General features: G+C 44.7%; 1 protein-coding gene across 3 annotated transcripts in view; it reads left to right on the top strand.

Moving 5' to 3' along the window:
- The window catches only part of LOC137420816 (alkaline ceramidase 1-like), a 48,520-nt gene that overhangs the window by 13,220 nt on the left and 15,749 nt on the right, over positions 1 to 19,551 (top strand). For 2 of the 3 annotated variants that reach the window (XM_078772268.1, XM_068106221.2), the window contains one exon: positions 474 to 615. In XM_078772268.1, the coding sequence (XP_078628394.1) occupies positions 474 to 615 (142 nt within the window). Of the gene's footprint in view, positions 1 to 473; positions 616 to 13,811; positions 13,950 to 19,551 lie in introns of all 3 variants that reach the window. The other variant, XM_068106219.2, reaches the window with a different exon arrangement.

Below are 19,551 nucleotides of genomic sequence, written 5' to 3'. Positions count from 1 at the left end.
GCATAAAATCTTCAATTTGCATCCGATTCACCTGAAATCTTTAGAATTTGCATATTGGGGCAATTAATTGGTTTACAAATCAAAAGCTATAAGCTGACTTTATTTTTTTTAGATCAAAAGGTCAAAGGTCAAAGTTGCGTAAAATCATCAATTTTCATCCGATTGACTTGAAATTTGAACAGTGTTTGCATATTGGGTCACTGAGGCCTATTGCTTTTGATTTCAAAACGTCAAGGTCGCCTAAAATCGTCAATTGTTTCGTATTTGTTTTTAGCTGTTTTCATCATGTTTAGCATACGGAAGAAGAAGTCTGTCTACAAAGCAGACATAGACGGGTTTTGCAATTTCAGATGCTTTCTAGTTGTAATTGTCACCAACAGCGAAAAATTAAGTGGCGGACAAAGAAAACAAATGAAAGTTTGTGATGACACCTAATAGTGTTGAGTGCTAACCTGGTATTTTGCTCTTCCCAGGCGGCTTCTCTGCATATTTCCACATGACATTGAGCTTCTTGGGACAAATGCTGGATGAGCTTTCCATCTTATGGATCCTGAGTGGCGCTTGTATTTTGTGGTTCCCAAAGGATTCCATGCCCTTGGCTTTCAGAGGAGACAGGTTTGTTTGTTGTCGTTTGTCTGCATTACGTGGCTGCGGGTTGGCATCAGTTCTTGAAGGGACGTGGTAGTTCCGCTAATGCGGTGCTCCCTGTAGGTTCAGGCTGGAATTTTGAATTTGGGATATTTGACGTCCACCAATAGGTTTGTTGAAGGACGATCTTACCATGGCAAAGGTATGTGTGAATATTTCTTTAACAACTATGATTAGCAGTCAACTAAGGGAAAAGGCCGTCAAAATGACGGGTGAACAACACTCAACACAAAACAGAGCATTACAATAGTTACAAAGTTATGGATTATGTCTGATGAATTATCTATATATAATGGAGCAAGTGTTTGTATGTATGTATGTATGTCCGCACTTCACCCATTGGTTGGACAGCTGACCTAACTCCACCCACAAATGTAACCTGAAATACTTAACCTAAAGTACCCAGAGGACCCAAAAGACCTCTCTGCCCCCCCCCCCCCACTCTACACCCCGAGGACCTTCAAGACCGAGAAGACCCCAAGGACCCCAGAAGACCCTAAATACCCCAATGACCCAAAATACCCCGAGGACCCAAAGGACCCAGAGGAACCAAAAGGCTAAAAAGACTGAAAAGACCTCGAAGACCCAAAGGACCCCGAAGACCTAAAAGACCCTGAAGACCTAAAAGTCCCTGAAGACCGAAAAGACCCAATGGACCCCAAAGACCTAAAATACCCCAAAGACAGACAATATTCCAAAGACCCTTAATGACCCAGAAGACCTAAAATACACCGAAGACCCTTAAAGATCCCGAAGACCCAAGAGAACCAAAAGACACTGAAGACCTTAAAGATCCCAAAGACCATTAAAGACCCCGAAGACCCAAAAAACCCAGAGGACCCAAAATACCCTGAAGACCCAAAATACTCCAAAGACCCTTAAAGATCCAAAACACCCCAAAGACCCTTAAAGACCCCGAAGACCCAGAGGACCCAAAATACCCTGAAGACCCAAACATCCCAAAGATCCTTGAAGACCCAAAATACCAAAAAGACAAAAAGACCCTGAAGACCCTTAAATACTCAAATGGTCAAAAAGACCCAAAGGCCCAATGGACCCCAAAGACCCAAAATACCCTGAAGTCCCAAAATAACCCAAAGACCCTTAAATACCCCAAATACCAAAATAACAAAAAGACCCCAAAGATCCAAAAGACTGAAAAGACCCCAAATATCCAAAAGCCCCCAAAGATCCTTTAAGTCCCAAAAGCTCCAAAGAATAAAAAGACCACCAAAGAATGAAAAGACTCCAAAGACTGAAAAGACCCTGAAGACACAAAAGACCATCAAGACCCAAAAGACTGAAGAGACACTGAAGACCCAAAATACCCTTAAAAGGGAACCCAAACGCAATTTTATTTTCTGAAAAACCATTGGCAATCATTAATCACGGTCTAATTTGAAGGGAATTCTTTTTATTCACCAACCACAAAATGCCAGAAAAAACGAGAGACTGTCGATTTTCGAGATTGCCAGTGACGTCACATTGTGAACTCGCCGTGATCCTGCCGGCGACGGTACATAGAGAAACTGTGCATTGCGAGCTCGGATTCCGATACTGATTGGGGACAAGGGGATGATGAAGGGGGTGGGGGCTTGCCGGGTGGTCTTGGGTATTGTTAGACCCCGAAGTGACGGTTGACGGGGGATTGTGAAGGGATGGTGGAGGGGGGGGGGGAGGGTGGAGTCGTGGGTATTGTTAGCTAAGGTGATGGGTGATAGGGGATTGTGAGGGGATGGTGGGGTGAGGGGTGTGGGGTGGCCGTGGGTTAGCAAGGGTGATTGTTAACGGGGAAATGTGAGGGGCTGGGGGAAGGGGGTAAGGTGGTCATGGGTATGTTGTTAGCGAGGGTGATGGTTGAAGGGGGATTGTGGGGGGATGGTGGAGTGGGTTAAGGGGTGTGGGGTGGTCATGGGTATATTGTTAGCGAGGGTGATGGTTGAAGGGGGATTGTGGGAGAATGGTGTAGTGGATTAAGGGGTGTGGGGTGGTCATGGGTATATTGTTAGCAAGGGTGATGGTTGAAGGGGGATTGTGGGGGGATGGTGGAGTGGGTTAAAGGGTGTGGGGTGGTCGTGGGTATTGTTAGCTCGGGTGATGGTTGATAGGGAATTGTGAGGGGTTGGGGTGTGGGTGGGGTTTGGTTAAGGGTATTGTTAGCTAGGGTGATGCTTGATGGGGGATTGTGAGGGGATGGTGGAGGGGAGGGGAAGAGGGGGTGTGGTTGGTTGTGGGTATTGTTAGCTAGGGTGATGTTTGATGTTTGTTTGTTTTCTGGAAAATTGAGATTCCTCAAAAACCAAGAACAACTAAGTTGAACAGAAATCAGCAAGAGCAATATTACCAAAGGAAATCAGCAAGAAATTCAAGTCAAAGCAGTTGTCAGCAGAAAATATCCGATGGCAGAAAAATGTGTTGCACGCTTGGAACAAGATCGCCCGTAGGGCGGGTACTCTGCTCGTTTGTAATAAATAATACTAGTCAAGAAATGAGACTTTCCCTGGGGAGGATTAGCAGTGAGGGGAGCAATTTGTCAGCAGATTTGTCAAAACATTGCATATTGGAATGAGAGCATTGCAACATAAAACACCAACTTGCAACACTGGCTATCCCCACACAGAGGGCAGGTTCTCCCAGGAATCCTTTTTTGTTCTTGCTCCATAGATTAGCCATCACAACTATGCCAAGGAAATGGAAAGCCCCGTTTTTTAAAGCATTTACGCAAAGGCAAAGCTGAGGAGACATGTTGTACACATAGTTGAGACTCCTGGAAGAGCTAGCACACTAAATGGATCAGGACATAACAGACAAAAACAGGACACCAAACACGCATGTATGGAGAAGGAAACTCCAAGGTGGAAAAATTGGAAAATTATCAGGGATTTGGGTGGGTTTAACGAGGGTAGAAAATATCATGGTTTTGGATTGGGGAGGATCTGAGATGGTGCTGAACAGCTGTGTTGAAGACCTGGATGATAGAATGACATCGAAGAGGATGCGGAAGTTGATTCCACATGCAGGATAGTACAGGTGAGCAGTGATCCGGGATTTAGGTCGTTTTACCAGAAGGGGGTTGATGGTGGATCATGTGAGCCCTGAATAAACTTTGGTGAGGCGGGGGGTGGGGGGAGGAGGTAAAGCACGGAAAGATTAGGGGGCGCAAGACCACAAAGGAGGCGGTAGAAGACACAGAGAGACCACCAACCTGTCTGTGATGGATCAGTGTTAAGACCATAGACCCAGCTTTGGCGCTGGAAATTCCAATGATCTTGAAAGCCTTGGTATCCACAGTGACAAGCTGAGCAAGTTGTGATGCAGGGGAGCCAGACCAAGGGGGAAAGCAGTACTACATCAAGCTGGGGATGAAGGCCTTGTACAGCCCGTCATATATTTATTTATTAAGGTCTTATTTATTTATTGTCCGATTTATTTTTTGTTTCATTTATTTATTGCTGTATATTTACTCCTATTATTAATTTATTTACTGCTTTCAGTATTACTGCTTTATTTATTAATTATTTTATTGGCCTGCACAGCCATATTTTGAGGAACACATTGTGTACTGAAAAGCTCAGTTGATATTGATAAGTTGGCTTTTTGCAGCGTATGCTGCAGATGCAGTTGGTTGGAATTTTAAATAAGCTTTCACAGTGAATGTATGTATGTAAGCAAATAAATCAACAATTGCTTATTGTTTCTTCTTGTGATACAACGTTTGCGTTGACAACTAGAAAGACAATCCGTCGAGTGCATACCTCCGTACCTCTGCCAGGCTGAACAGTTTACGTTTTGCATCCCACTGATAGGCCGGATCTGAATCCAGACCTGAATCCAAATTGAATTGGATTGTTCTCGTCACCAAACCAACGAATCCCCCAAGTTTTCTCGCTCTCCTCAAGAACCTCATCACCCACCTGTGGACACGCACATCTTCCCCAACCACAAATCGTGCATTCAATGATCCCTCCTACAGCTGCCATTCATTTTACCTACACCATGGCCTGCATACAGGAGTGGTATGCTATAGGATGTGTCACTACCTGCCATGGCCTGCATACATGCAACTCAATCCAATGCAAAATCAACACAATCACCATTGAAAATTGTTTTATTCAAAGCAAATATCACACTATAACCCATTCCACTCGGTGGTGGAACCCATTCCACTCGGTCCACATGCTTGACTCTCATGGCCACTCTCGCCCGTCACCCATACCAAGTCCCCAACTCATCGGTATACTAGTGGTGGGTGCAATCGATTCACAAGTACTCAATTCTTAATTCCAGCCATGGAATCAAAAGGAATTGAATGGTGAACTGGAATCGACGTCAATAAAAAGTACTTCCTATTTCCTAGAAAGAAGTGCTTTCTAGAGAAATTTATTCCTTGCACCTCTCGATTGGCATATAAAGGCACACTGATGAATGACGTATCAAATGGACTAATAAGCATGTATATTTCTTGACATGTTCAAGAGGTGTAGAAGTGTAGTTTGGAACTATTTCAGGAAAGATAAGGAAGACAGTCCAAGAGTTAGATGTTTTCTTTGTTCAACAGATATTACTCAACACAGCAATACATCCAACATTCTGAAGCATGTGAAAACCGAGCACCAGACTCAGTAGCAATTACTGACGGTTGAAATGCAGAATCGAAGAAACTAAAGTCTGCAGCGGCAACAAGTTCGCAATCGATCATTCGAAGGATGTTCCACATAAGCTTGAACTGCTCCGAGCACGGCGGCGAAGACAAAATCACATTATCCAGATATTGATAGATATGATTGTGAGGGACACACATCCTGTATCTGTTGTTGAAGACTCTGGCTTCAGAGGCTTTGTGGGAGATTTGGACCAAAACATGACCTCCCAAGTCATCACTCAATCCTGCAAGATATAGTCCATGAGCTACTTGGACAAATTGTGACAATTGCTACCATGAGAGGGCACCAGACTTTTTTGTTACTTTCTGTTAGCTATATGTATCTGTAACACAAAACAACATGATGGACATTTCTGGAGAGCAGCTTAATGTCTGTGGAGCTAAAAACGTGAGATAGGGGTCGCAAAACAGGAAAAAATCTTCAAACGAGCATGTTTAAAGGTACAACTTTATCAAACCGATCTAAATTGTTTCCGAGACTCGTGGTACATCGTGATGTAAGGTTACACTAACTAAAAAAAATCCTGATCAAAAATCCTGATCGAGGACATACTATTTCATCAATGTCAAGGGCCTTCGTGATTTGGATGACGTTATTGAGGATCTCATGGACGGTCGATAACTTCGTGGCTAGTGCGTTTATGGTAGGGAGATATCCTATAGTGTCCTTCCGTACTGTGATGTTATCTCGTATCATGATATTAAACCCAGTCCATGAGCTCACCAATTGTTCTGCTGTATCACTCATTCTTGCTAATAACCAGATGATGTTTTTCTCCTGTGCGCTTTTCAGTTCTGGAGCATGGTTGATTGCAACAGGCCTAGTTGATGGTGGACCTTCTCTTAGCCTTGCATTATATTCGGGTAAATGAAGTACTACTGGAGTTATGCTCCGGCCTTTCTTGCTGACAACAGGCACTTCTTTCTCAGGCAATCTGGCAGTGGAAACCTGTGGTTGAACAATGATGCCGTTCACCCTGTGGGATGTTCCTCCACCACTCAGTGTTTCCTCTAGTCGATCAATATTGTCGAATGCCAAAGCAGTAGGGACACAGGGGTGACTGGTTGATGGCAAGATCACTCCCTTGTCAGCTTCCTGTGCCTGTTTTTGGAGACAAAGAGCAGTATCCAGCTCTTCGAGCTTTGAATATGATATACTGTGTCCCAATGGGTTCAAAACTCGGATAAGTTCCACGTTCCCAGTCAGCGATTTGACTCCCCATGGCAACAGTATGTGCTTGGCAGGAATTGTCGCCCCTCCACTTACAGCATACACACAATCTTGGCCAAGAGAGTGTATCTCCCTCTGGAATCGTGGTGTTCCTTCTGCCGAGTCGCCCATGAGAAGGTTTTTTTAGAAACAAGAGTAACGATTCAGGCAGCTTTACATAATCTGCATTCAGTTCATCAGGTTTTGGGGGCCATGGCATCTTTGGCATGGATTTGATTTGGCCTCTGATGTGGACTGCCGATTGGTTAATGATATGTTTAATGTCGTGTGTGGACTCCAGTTCCTGAACCTTATCCTTGAGTATGGCAGTGTCTCTTACAGTCATTGGCACAGATATTAAGGATGGCATCAAAGTCTTGTTCTGCTGTATCACTCATTCTTGCTAATAACCAGATGATGATAACCTGGCATCATTCTGTAGCGCTTCTATGGACTGCAGATTCTTTGGTTTGGTGAGTTCACCGAGTGGCGCTTTCACTGAACAAATGATGCAGGTCCTCTCCTCAAGATGAGGCCTCTTGGCTGGCTTCCGAGTTTCATCCATTATCTGTTCACCTGTAAAGATACAGTATACAGCATTTTAATTACCAATTTGAGAAACTAGGGCATGCCCGTACTATATATATATCTAAAATTATATCCCCCCCCTCTATTTACATGAAATGGTTTGGTCCATTCGCAAAGCCAAAGCGAACGGCTTGCGAGTACGGTGGCAATCCCCCCCCTCTATTTACATGAAATGGTTTGGTCCATTCGCAAAGCCAAAGCGAACGGCTTGCGAGTACGGTGACAATCCCCCCCCTCTATTTACATGAAATGGTTTGGTCCAAAGCGAACGGCTTGCGAGTACGGTGACAATCCCCCCCCTCTATTTACATGAAATGGTTTGGTCCAAAGCGAACGGCTTGCGGAGTTTGGTAAAGAAATCGCCATAGCTCGGTAACTACTTGTCCGATTAATATGAAACCTTGAAAAGGCACATCCTCGGGTCCCCAGCAATATACCTGGCAAGTTTCAAGTATATCGGACCCGTGGTTGTCGAGAAACAGCGGTCACAGACAAACAAACACACAGACACACAGACACACACACATGCACACAGAGATTACTGGAATTATAGATAGATAACCATGATAACAATTCATGCAAATATTGGTACATTCAGTGTCAGTTATAGTAGTGCTGTCTGCTTTCGAAGTCAATCACTATGGCAAATTGAAATATATTAAAATCTTAAGTAATCTGGTGTAATCTAATAGCCTGGTGTTGGCTTAGCGGTTAGGGTGCCGGCTTGGGATCCTAGGATCCTGAGTTCGAATCCCGGTCGATCGCTGAATTAACACCAGGGGGGTTGACTCAGCCTGTCATCCTTCCGAGGTCGGCAAATTGAGTACCAGCTTGCTGGGATGAATGATCCCGGTGTGTACCCCGATTTAGAATAGGTACACCGTATCCCTGCACATCATAAGAGGCGACCAAGGGTTGGCGTCAGGAAGGGCATCTGGCCATAAAAACATTGCCTCAAACAGGGAACCATGATTGTCATGGGGCCCGCAAGGCTAACCCCCGCTCTAGCGGGGAAAATGGCCTTAAAACGATCATTCATTCATTCATTCATTCATTCAATCAGAGAAATACATTTATCAAATTGAACTTAAATAGTGTAAAGGGAATAAAGAAATTAATCATACCCAGCGTCATCAAACATGAGAAGTGTTGTGAATCTGAGCTCCCTCCCGTCATCTTGTCACTCTCGGAAGACAGCATGTCAGTAAACACCACATGTATTGATGAATAATGCTGTATGGATAAAAATGAGTAATGCCTTAAATAATGTAAATACCACTTAATTAACATGTAAATACCACTTAATTAACATGTAAATACCACTTAATTAACATGTAAATACCACTTAATTAATTAACATGTAAATACCACTTCATTAACATGTAAATACCACTTAATTAACATTTAATTTGATTCCAGCCATGGAATGTTCATATTGTTAACAATTGGATCACTCTGATAATTATCATCATCCTTACATCCTATCACAATTTTATTCAAAGTTGACCTCCGTCAATGCCTATCCAACGCCTTCGGGACTGTATTAAGTGCTTTTAAAATGATCAACATTGTGAGAGAGAAACAGTTTGATCAACCAATCATACATTGATTACATCCACATCATGAAAAACAACTCGTATTGCCATTTTTTGATTTTTTGATTGAAAACATATTCTAAGAAATTAGGCACCGCTTGGCCAAAAATCGTGAAATCTTCAAAGTCCAATAAAAAACTTGAGCTGCCCTTCTGAGAAGTCCATCATGCTGTTTTGTTATGTCGATGGGTATATAAATAAGATAAAACAACCAAAGTTTGGTGCCCTCTCATGGTAGCAATTTTTGGACGGGCTCATGGTCTAATATGCTCATGGAAGTATAAATCAAGAACCCAGGTGAAAGCCTGCTTGGATGATTCATGCTGCTACTTCAATTGCCCTCACAACACACATCTGGACATATTATCAAACCCAGGCATATATTACTCTCACGGCACACTTCCTTGACAGTGATTGGAATTTGCATGCTGTTGTGCTTGGCATGTTGCATATGAAATTCAAATCCCCCATCCCCTAAAACCAAAAAAAGAAATCGAAATAAAAAAAAGTATTCGGCATTGAATCAATTCCAAAATTCTTGGAATTGCTCATCCCTACTGCATACCCCAAAAGCAAAGCATGGCCAATAGTTGCAATGGGTAGGGTAAATTTAGTCTTTTGAGTTCCCATTGGGGAGCTCGTTCAATCCCCGCAGTGCTTCCTGCAGTCATTCTTCTCATTTTCACCAAAATGCCAATTAAAACCAAGGGCTCTCTTCCCAATTTGAGAGCCCATTAAATCGCAGCAGCTATCTGTTGAAGGTTAGGTAGGCCTCTCGGGGCCTGTCCCAATAATTTCCATTTAACTCCATAACTTTCCACAGATGCTCCAGTTGGTTGTCCTGTGGAATATACTCGTACCTGGGTCCAGGCAGTTTGACCAGCGTCCATATACCAGCCAGCATAGCAGGTCGCCACATTCTGGCTGTTCCAGAGTCTCAGGGAGAGGCTGCTAGACCACATGCCGGGGTGGTCACCTCCTTAGACCCTTACTAGCTCTCGGTAGTGCCACCAAGGTGTCGCTGACAAGTCACGGCACACCATGACATGGCGCACCATGGCAGGTCCCCACGAGTCACCACCTCGGTCCCCCATGACATGTCCTCATGGCGCACCATGACAGTTGCTCAGGAGGCACTACCTTGGTCCCACATTGGTCTCAACCCCCAAAACGGTCCGGTGAACCCACCGGCCTGAGACACTTGCTCGGACGGCAACCTCATGGACAAGAGAAGCCCCATATCACCACCAGACCCCCCACTCCCCTCACACCCTCCCAGGGGCCCGGGTAGTACCGCATATGTGGTCAGACCCCACGTCCAAATCCTCCCAAGTCAGCGCTCACACTCTCTGGTGCTTCTCATTTTACCTATGGGAGGCATTTTCCACAAGACCGGCCACACTGGCAACCTCTGCCCCTAACCCTACCCCCCCCCCCACCCCCTCCCTCCCCCTGTCTGAATTATCCAGCTTGGGATCCAAGTCCCGCCAAGGCTGTTTTAAAATAAGTTTCACTCCATTGTTCTCAGTTCTTGCTCCTTTCTTGTAGCTGCTGATGGCCTTCAGCATCGAGCAGTCTAGCTCATCCAATTCTCCATTTTCACGAGAGGCCAGCTGCTTGTGACTCACAGCTGCTATTTTCATCCCAAAAATATTTAAAAACCAAACCGTGCTCAGTCTGGCTTTTCTCTATTATGGCTGCCTTGACCTCCTTTTCTCGTCTTTCTCTTTCTAACTGCAATTTTCCCTTTCCTTCTCCCCTGCCCTGCTGCAACTACCACACACCCGTGTGTGGTGGTTCAACAACTCTGGGCATTGCCTGACTGCCTTGCCTGGTTTTACAGGAGGACACTATGAATTACACTTTACTAACTAATCCCTATGTCAACTATGCCACCTCTGACATCATACATAAAAGCAGGACAACTTCACTCTGACGGGTCCCTGGTTACATTAAATGTTCTAACCTACATGAACACATGGACCATGCAAACTTAACATTCTACCTAATTTGTACCCCTTCCGATATAACAGTATTTTATGATTGATTATTTTTTTAAGTGAAAGATTTAGGATCTCTTTGTGATTAACTATGTTATTCAATTGAAGACTTTTGATTATTTACGTGTAATCATTCCATTGATATGAATTGCAAATACATTTGCCGTAAATAATTAAAGTAGATTTCGGTGACAATTGACAGAGCTCATGACTCGGCTACGCCTTGTGATTGAATCGTAGTGAAAATGCCATTCGGACCATTGGGACTGCTGTACAAAATTCCTTGGGATAGTTAATTGGATCACCGGGTGGTGCTGAGGCCTGAGACCCTGACGTTGCTGTGGTGCGTGTGCGCACTATGTGCAATGGTATTGTTAGTTTGCCATTGGTAGCTGAAGACAGCCATTCACATGTGATGTGAACACCTGGGTGCATGAATTTGTTTGTAGTGTAGGAGCTACAGCCGGCCTGGGATAGTACGCAGTGTAACCTGGTGTCAAACAATATATATCCAAGACAACCAGGCAACCTGCGACTCACGGTATTGGTAAGTAAATTGTTTTGCATGCCAATGATAACTCACCGACTCTTCATGAAATACACAAATGGAATCCTTCACATCCACCAACTAATGGAATGGGACACCTGGCCGAATATACATCCGAGGGACGGAGCACTTTGTGATGCAACTCCCTACCTGTAAAACACCAAGATGACAATTTCCTTCCTGTGTTCCTGCCTATTCCTTCAAGGATGCAGCTCACTGTCACTTCCTTCTGCATTTAAATATTTTTTTTTGTGGATTAGGCCCCGCTAACCCTTTGCCATACCTCATCTTTTCTTAACCCATGTCATAGTAGTATGTATGCCTGTTGTTTTTCACTTTTTGGTTTCTATTTTAGTTAAAATCCTATATCCACCTCTGCCATTTTGCTGCTCCATGACCCTTGACTTGGTATAAGAAACTGTAGGTTGAGACCCTATGGCCATGGGAAGTGAAATAAAGCAGAAAAGGTCCATAATTTACTAGAATTTACGATAATTTACTGTAATTTACTATCATTCACTTCACTCTAATTAGGTACTGTATTTATTTGGAAGTAGATGTAATGCTTGAAAAATGGTCGCAGTACTCCTATTATAAACGTGTGCACGAGAGACTGTTGAGAGTTAATTTTGGAGATTGAATCCAGCATTTGTTAATTTAGTAGATAATCTATATATAATGGAGCAAGTGTATGTATCTGTGTAAGTATCATCCACTCCTCCGAGAGGATTTGACCGAGGAAGCTGAAACTTTCAGGGATTAATGAGGGTACCCTGAAGTTGTGCATGTTCAAGTTTCGTTTGATTCAATCAAGTTTTGATTGGTTTTTTTTGTCAATCTTTGCATTTTTTCTCGTGAGGGGGAGGGTGGGTGCAATTGGCATTATCTGAGCAAAATAACCACGATGCACTCACTATATATGCACATAAGCAGTATACATGTTTTTGCTTCATACACATAACCCGGGTTAATTTTATTTTCGGGGGCGATCGAGGCAGCAGACTGTTGCCTATACACTGCCTAAATAAAGAAATGTGTCGGAGGAACGTGTTGCACGCTTAGAACAAGATTGTCCGGAGAGTGGGCACTCTGGTGGAGTATATTAGAAATCATAAAGATAACATGACCCTCCCTCCCCTGACAGCTCCCATAAGGAGTGGGTGATTCTCATACTATACAATGTCCGTTGCTCCTTTAACACATTAGTAACATTCTTATGTGCTAAAAGCATGTTCTAGTTGTTTTATATTTTTAAGCCTCCGTTGACGAAGTCGCCGGAGGCATGATGTTTTCAGGTTGTCCGTCCGTCCGTCCGTGATAGGTGTTCGTCCACGCGATAACTTGAGAATGGCTGAAGGGTTCTTGGTCAAACTTGGTGCAGGTATGTATAATGAGGTAAAGATGAACTGATTCGATTTTGGGGTCACAAGGTCAAAGGCCAAAGGTCAGAGGTCATGTTGGGTAAAAATCCTGTTACCGTGATAACTTGCGAACCAGTGATGGGATTCTGACCAAAGTTGGTACACTTATGTAGAATGATGTAAAGATTAAATGGTTAGAATTTGGGGGCAAGAGGTCAAAGGTCAACGTCTGTAATAGGTCTATAACTTGAGAACGGCTGAAATGATCTACTTCAAACTTGGCAGGTATGTATAATGATGTAAAGATTAACTGATTAGATTTTGGGGTCAAGAGATCAAAGGCCAAAGGTCAAAGTCTGTAATAGGTCTATCACTTGAGAATGGCTAAAGGGATCTAATTCAAACTGGGAAAAGATACGTATAATGATGTAAAAATTAACTCATTAGATTTTGGGGTTCCGAGGTCGAAGGTCAAAAGTCAGAGGTCATGTCAGGTAAAAATGTGATATCTTGAGAACAGCTGAATGGATTTAAATCAAACTTGGTACAAGTATTATAATGATGTAATAATGTGGGCGGAGGCATATCGGTCGACGTTGTGATGTCGAAGAGTGTTCTTCTAGTTAAAAATGGGGTCAGATGGATGTCACTGTGAGGAAATACAATCAGATATCCATGGTAGAAGTGACAGACCTAATGGTATTGTGGTTATAGTGTCCGCTCTGAGCCTGGGGGTTCTGCGGTTCAATTCTAAACCTAACTGTCATACCAAAGACTTTAAAAATGGTATGTCATTGATGCTCAGCAGTTAAAGGATAGTGCACATAGAAAACCCGTGGGTTGGCGATTCACTGACTCCCTGCATGTTCTGTGATGTTATTTCCCAAGGTCAATGGCTGTACGTTTGTCTCATGTTTAAAAAAAAATCAAGTCCTGTGTTGTGTGGTGTCTGTCTGCATGTATCTTCATGATTTGTATGTGGAAGCTCTTCTATGAGTCGTAGACTCTGAAGAATAAAAAATATATCAAACCCCCCAATAATACATACTTATGTTTACTCCAGAGTATTAAAAACGATTGTGCTAACTCGTCTAGCTTTCTTGATTGCCTGTCCAGCATCTAAAATAACTAACCATTGCAATCGATTTTAACAAACACACAGGTCTGCTTCCCCCATCATATTCCCTTTCTGTGAGCAGGTGGAGGTTTGGATGGTTTGTCACGGCACTGAGTACCTGCTGTACAGTTCTTGCATTTTTGAAGCCAAACATAAATGCATATGCTCTCAACAGCATAGGCATTTATGTCCTTTACGTCATGTACACATCTCTCAGATGGTGAGAAACACATGGCAAGACAACATAAGTGATGTCATCATAGTATTTATGTCAATATCTTTGTGAACTAGAATGGAACTCGGTAGAGCACGTACCCCCTGCCAGGTTGAACAGTTTACGTTTTGTATCCCACTGATAGGCCTGATGATCCGGACCTGAACCGAAATCTAATCGGCTTGTTTTTGTCACCTATCCAACTTATCCACCCAGTTTTGTCATTACTCGTCTATAACTTTTTGAAATATCATGATAATATTTATATATATTGTTACGGCCCAGAGTTCGGGTTGTCCGCCCCACAAGCTCCCCCGAAGTTTCTCAGGCCCTGATTGGTGCATATCCCAATGGTCTTTGGTCTGTCTTCTGTCCTTCAAGACTTTAAATCAATCTGTGGATGCAATCTTTGTGCATCTGCCTGGTAAATGGTCCCTTATGAGTGGAGGGCCTGTCTTTCCCTTCCCCAACGCATAAAGACACACTAACCCGAAATAAGGGGAAAGGCTAAGATAATGGTCTACTATGAAATAACTATTCTAATGGACCTGTATGGTGATTGCTGTTACTTTTTAGTGGTTTCCCAAAACCGCAACAATATATATATATATATTAGTGCTGGGTGATAATCGTGTTTAGATTTAAAGTAGTCATTCATATATGACTTTCTTCACAAAGTGTGTGTTCTGTTAGTGAACCGCATGCTTGGTGTATTCCGTTAGCAAGCAGCTTGCTTTGTGTGTTCCATTAGTGAGCCGTGTGCTTGGTGTGTTCCGTTAGTGAACCGCGTGCGTGCTTGGTGTGTTCCATTATCAAGCAGCTTGCTTGGTGTGTTCCATTAGCAAGCAGCTTGCTTGGTGTGTTCTGTTAGCGAGCCGCTTGCTTGGTGTGTTCTGTTAGCGAGCCGCTTGCTTGGTGTGTTCCGTTAGCAGGCAGCTTGCTTGGTGTGTTCCGTTTGCGAGCAGCTTGCTTGGTGTGCTCCACTTGCAGGCAGCTTACTTGGGGTGTTCCATTAGCAAGCAGCTTGCTTGGTGTGTTCCTCTTGCATGCAGCTTGCTTGGTGTGTTCCGCTTGCATGTAGCTTACTTGGTGTGTTCCGTTAGCATGCAGCTTACTTGGTGTGTTCCGTTAGCAAGCCGCTTGCTTAGTGTGTTCCATTAGTGAGCCACTTGCTGTGTGTTCCGTTAGCGAGCCGCTTGCTTGGTGTATTCCACTTGCATGCAGCTTACTTGGTGTGTTCCGTTAGCAAGCGGCTTGCTTGGTGTGTTCCATTAGTGAGCCGCTTGCTTGGTGTGTTCCGTTAGCAAGCAGCTTGCTTGGTATATTCCGTTAGAGAGCCGCTTGCTGTGTGTTCCGTTAGCAAGAATCTTGCTTGGTGTGTCCCGCTTTCATGCAGCTTGCTTGGTGTGTTCCGCTTGCATGCAGCTTACTTGGTGTGTTTCGTTAGTAATCAGCTTGCTTGGTGTGTTCTGTTAGGGAGCCGCTTGCTTGGTGTGTTCCATTAATCAGCCGCTTGCTGTGTGTTCCGTTAGGAAGCAGCTTCCTTGGTGTGTTCCTTTAGTGAGCCGCTTGCTGTGTGTTTCGTTAGCCAGCAGCTTACTTGGTGTGGTCCGTTAGCAAGCAGCTTGCTTGGTGTGTTCCGCTTGCATGCAGCTTGCTTGGTGTGTTCCGCTTGCATGCAGCTTGCTTGGTGTGTTCCGTTAGCAAGCAGCTTGCTTGGTTTGTTCCGTTAACGAGCCGCTTGCTTGGTGTGTTCCGTTAGTGAGCCGCTTGCTGTGTTGTCCGTTAGCAAGCAGCTTGCTTGGTTTGTTCCGTTAGCGAGCCGCTTGCTTGGTGTGTTCCATTAGCAAGCCGCTTGCTGTGTTCCGTTAGCAAGCAGCTTACTTGGTGTGTTCCGCTTGCATCTATTAGTGAGCTGCTTGCGTGGTTTGTTCTGGTAAGCTTGCTATCGCTTGCCAAGCCAGATGTTCTGTATCAACCGCTTTGCAAACTGGTCGTCCAGTCACTCGGCAAAGGAGCAAAGTGATTTCGTCCAGGTAAAATGAGGTTTGACTTTAAACACATTGCAACAAAATTATGAAATGAAGAGTACGAACACAGGTAACTCTATGGCTATTCAGTTTATTTTTATGTGGATTGTTATTGTATGCTACATGGTTATCAAGGCATTAATTACATTATTAGCCCCCATTGGACTTAGCCTGAAATGGGTCTCATGGATTTGGTCTCGTGCATCCGTGTGTCTGAAACCATATCACGGAGATCGTGTATGGACCGATATTGTTCATACTTGGCACACAGATAATACATGATGGTATACATATGCACATCATTTTGTTTCGTGATGCGATCAAAGATGGCCGACTGGCGACCATTTTAGTTCTAAAAAATTCAATGTTGAATACGTCCTCAACCATTTCTCGGAAATGCATTTACCGATGTTGTTCAAATTTACCGATGGGACGGGGAGGGGGAAGGGGAAGGGGTAGGGGGGAAAGGAAGGGGTAGGGGGGAAAGGGAGGGGTATGGGGGAAAGGGGAGGGGAAAGGGGAGGGCGAGGGGGGAAGGGGAGAGGGTAGGGTGGAGGGGGAAGGGAGGGGGAAGGGGAGGGGGGGAAGGGAGGGGGAGTGGGAGGGAGGGGGAGGAGGGAAGGGGAGGGGGAGGGGGAAAAGGGAGGGGCAGCGGGAGGGAGGGGGAGGAGGGAAGGGGAGGGGAGGGATATAGATGGTTACTGGCAGTTGATCACATCCACAAATGATGTAATCCACACAATTTATGTACTTTACATAACGTTAATAGGAATACATGGCCGTGTAGATGGGAAATACAGTTTGTTTGAAATAAATCACAAATATCAGATGAAAGTGAAAAAAAACATATGTGGTGTGAATGGCAATGTTCCTCGCTGAAATGTGAAAAAACTGAATTACGTGCGAACGCATAATTGTGAGATTATGGCGGCAAGGTTGGAACATCACGTGATCGCTCTGAGCGAATCAGCGCGCTGCTCTGCCACCGGCTGAGATTCTGTGTATAATGTTCCTCGCTGAAATGCGCTGAGGTAAATATGAATAAAAAATTCGATATATTTTCACTTTTACGTTTTGGCTAACTCGCTCGCGAACCTAACGAAGATCCTGAGCGAGGATCGCTACGCTACGTTACGTTATGCTAATGCTACGTTAGCTACGCTACGTTCGCTACATTATGGCTAAAAATATGGATCTAAAGATGAAAGAAAAAAAAACCTATGTGGTGGCAATGGCAATGTTCCTCGCTGAAATGTGAAAAAACTGAATTACGTGCGAACGCATAACTGTGAGGTTATGGTGGCAAGGTTGGAACGTCACGTGATCGCTCTGGGCGAATCAGCGAGCTGCTCTGCCACCGGCTGAGATTCCGTGTATAATGTTCCTCGCTGAAATGCGCTGAGGTAAATATGAATAAAAAATATGGATCTCGTCAAATATTTTTAGGTCGGCCATGTTCTTCCCAGGCTCAATTTTTTTTTTTTTTTTTTGTATACAAGATCGAGGCTCGTGAAAGAGCGAACATTAATCACACAGAAAGACAAACAGACACATAAAACAAATAACATCGGGAGCGGTAGACAAGATGGGGAGAGAGGGGGAAGGACACAAACACAACATTTGAGAGCAGGGACCGAGAGACATGGAGACATCGAGAGAACTGTGGGAGGGAGAGGGCTTTGGGGGTGAGGCATGGGAAGGGGGGGGGGGGTGGGAGAGGTATAAAACATATGGACACTGCCAGGCCTTCCAGGAAAGAAGCTCGAATTTCAAACAAGGTGGATCTGGGGTGAATTAGTGGGGGTAGAAAAGATCAAGGTTTTGGATGGGGGAAGATAAGAGATGGTGGTGAACAGCTGTTTTAAAGACCTGGAGGGAGGAGTGTGATTGAAGTGAGTGTGGGAGTTTGTTCCAGAGGCGGGAGAAAAGAGGAATGAAAGAGTGAAGGTGAGCAGAGAGCCGAGATTTCGGCAGTTTAACCATCAGAGGGTGGCTGGCAGATCTTGTGCGACCTGTAAGAATATTTGGGGGACAGAGCACAGAGAGAGCTGGGGGAGCAAGGCCGGAGAGGAGTCGGTAGAAGACAGAAAGTCCACCTACCTGCCTGTGGTGAGTGAGTGAAAGGCCCTCAGAGATAGCTTCATCGCGGGAGATTCCAATGATTCTGAAAGCTTTGGATTCAACAGCGTGAAGCCGAGGCAGGTGTGAGGCAGGAGCACCAGCCCATAGGGGAGAACAGTATTCCATTGAGCTGCGGATGAAAGCCTTGTATGTGGTGAGGAGCTCAGGTGTGCCTAGGAAGGACTTCGCACGACGGAGGATGCCCAGTCGGCGACTGGCTTTGGAGGCCAGCTTGGAAATGTGGTTTTCCCAAGAAAGATCATGGCAGATAGTGAGACCCAAAAGCTTGAGCGACAGAACTTCTTGGAGAGGATTGTTGAGAAAGTAGATGGGAGGGTTGTCCAGTCGATCTTTTCGGAGAGACATAGTAAGAGTGTGAGATTTGTCAGGATTGAAAGACATGTTCCACTTGTTTGACCAGTCTGTGATTTTGTCCAGGTCTTCAGAGAGTGAGGAGGCTGCAGACTGCCGATCTGAGGGAAGAGGAATGGAGCGGCAGAGAGTGGAGTCATCAGCAAAGAGATAGAGAGGATTTTCCAGAGAGTCGGAGAGATCATTGATAAAGACCAGAAAAAGCACAGGGCCCAGCACACTGCCTTGGGGAACTCCAGCCTGAACAGGAAGGGCAGATGAGAGAAATCCATTCAGGGCCACACGTTGACTACGACCAGAGAGGAAGTCTGCAAGCCATGCATGGAGATTTCCATGGATACCATAGGAGGAGAGTTTGGTGAGCAGAGCTGGGTGCCAGACCGTATCGAAGGCACGTGATATGTCAAGGGAGACAGCTCTGATTTCCTGTTTGGCATTGAGGACCTCCATCCATTGTTGAGACAGCAGAAGCAGCATGTCCAGAGTAGAGTGACCTGGTCTGAAACCAAATTGATGATCAGAGATCAAGCCATTGGAGAAGAGGAAAGATTTCATATCCGAAGCAATGATGGATTCCATGACTTTGCTGATAATTGGGAGCAGGCTGATTGGTCTGTAGTTGCAAGGATCTGTTTTTGCACCTTTTTGTGTAAAGCGGTAATGTTTGCTGATTTCCAGGATGCTGGCAGATGACCTTGAGCAAAAGATAGGGTGAAAAGAACAGAGAGAGGGTGAGATAGAGCGGCAGAGCAGGATTTTAGGACCCGTGGGCTGATGCCGTCTGGTCCAGTTGCAGAATCAGAGTCGAGGTTTGACAAAAACTCCTCCACCTTGTCAGGAGAGAAGGACACAGAGTCCAGGAGCAGTTGGGTTCGACTGGGAAAGGTGGGAACAGAGAGAGATGGGTTTGGGACTAAGGATTTTGAGGCAAACACAGAGTTGAGGCATTCGGCTTTGTCACGTGCAATGTCAACTGTGTGGCCATTTGAGGTAAGGGAGGGGATGGAGGGGGAACAAACACCAGAAACGGATTTGACCAGACGCCACCAGGATTTGGAGGAAGGAGACAGGTTTGAGAGTTCATT

The sequence above is a fragment of the Myxine glutinosa genome, chromosome 2, assembly GCF_964187855.1.
Source record: "Myxine glutinosa chromosome 2, kmMyxGlut1.1, whole genome shotgun sequence".
NCBI lineage: Eukaryota > Metazoa > Chordata > Myxini > Myxiniformes > Myxinidae > Myxine > Myxine glutinosa.
This window is presented reverse-complemented; position numbering and strand designations above follow the sequence as displayed.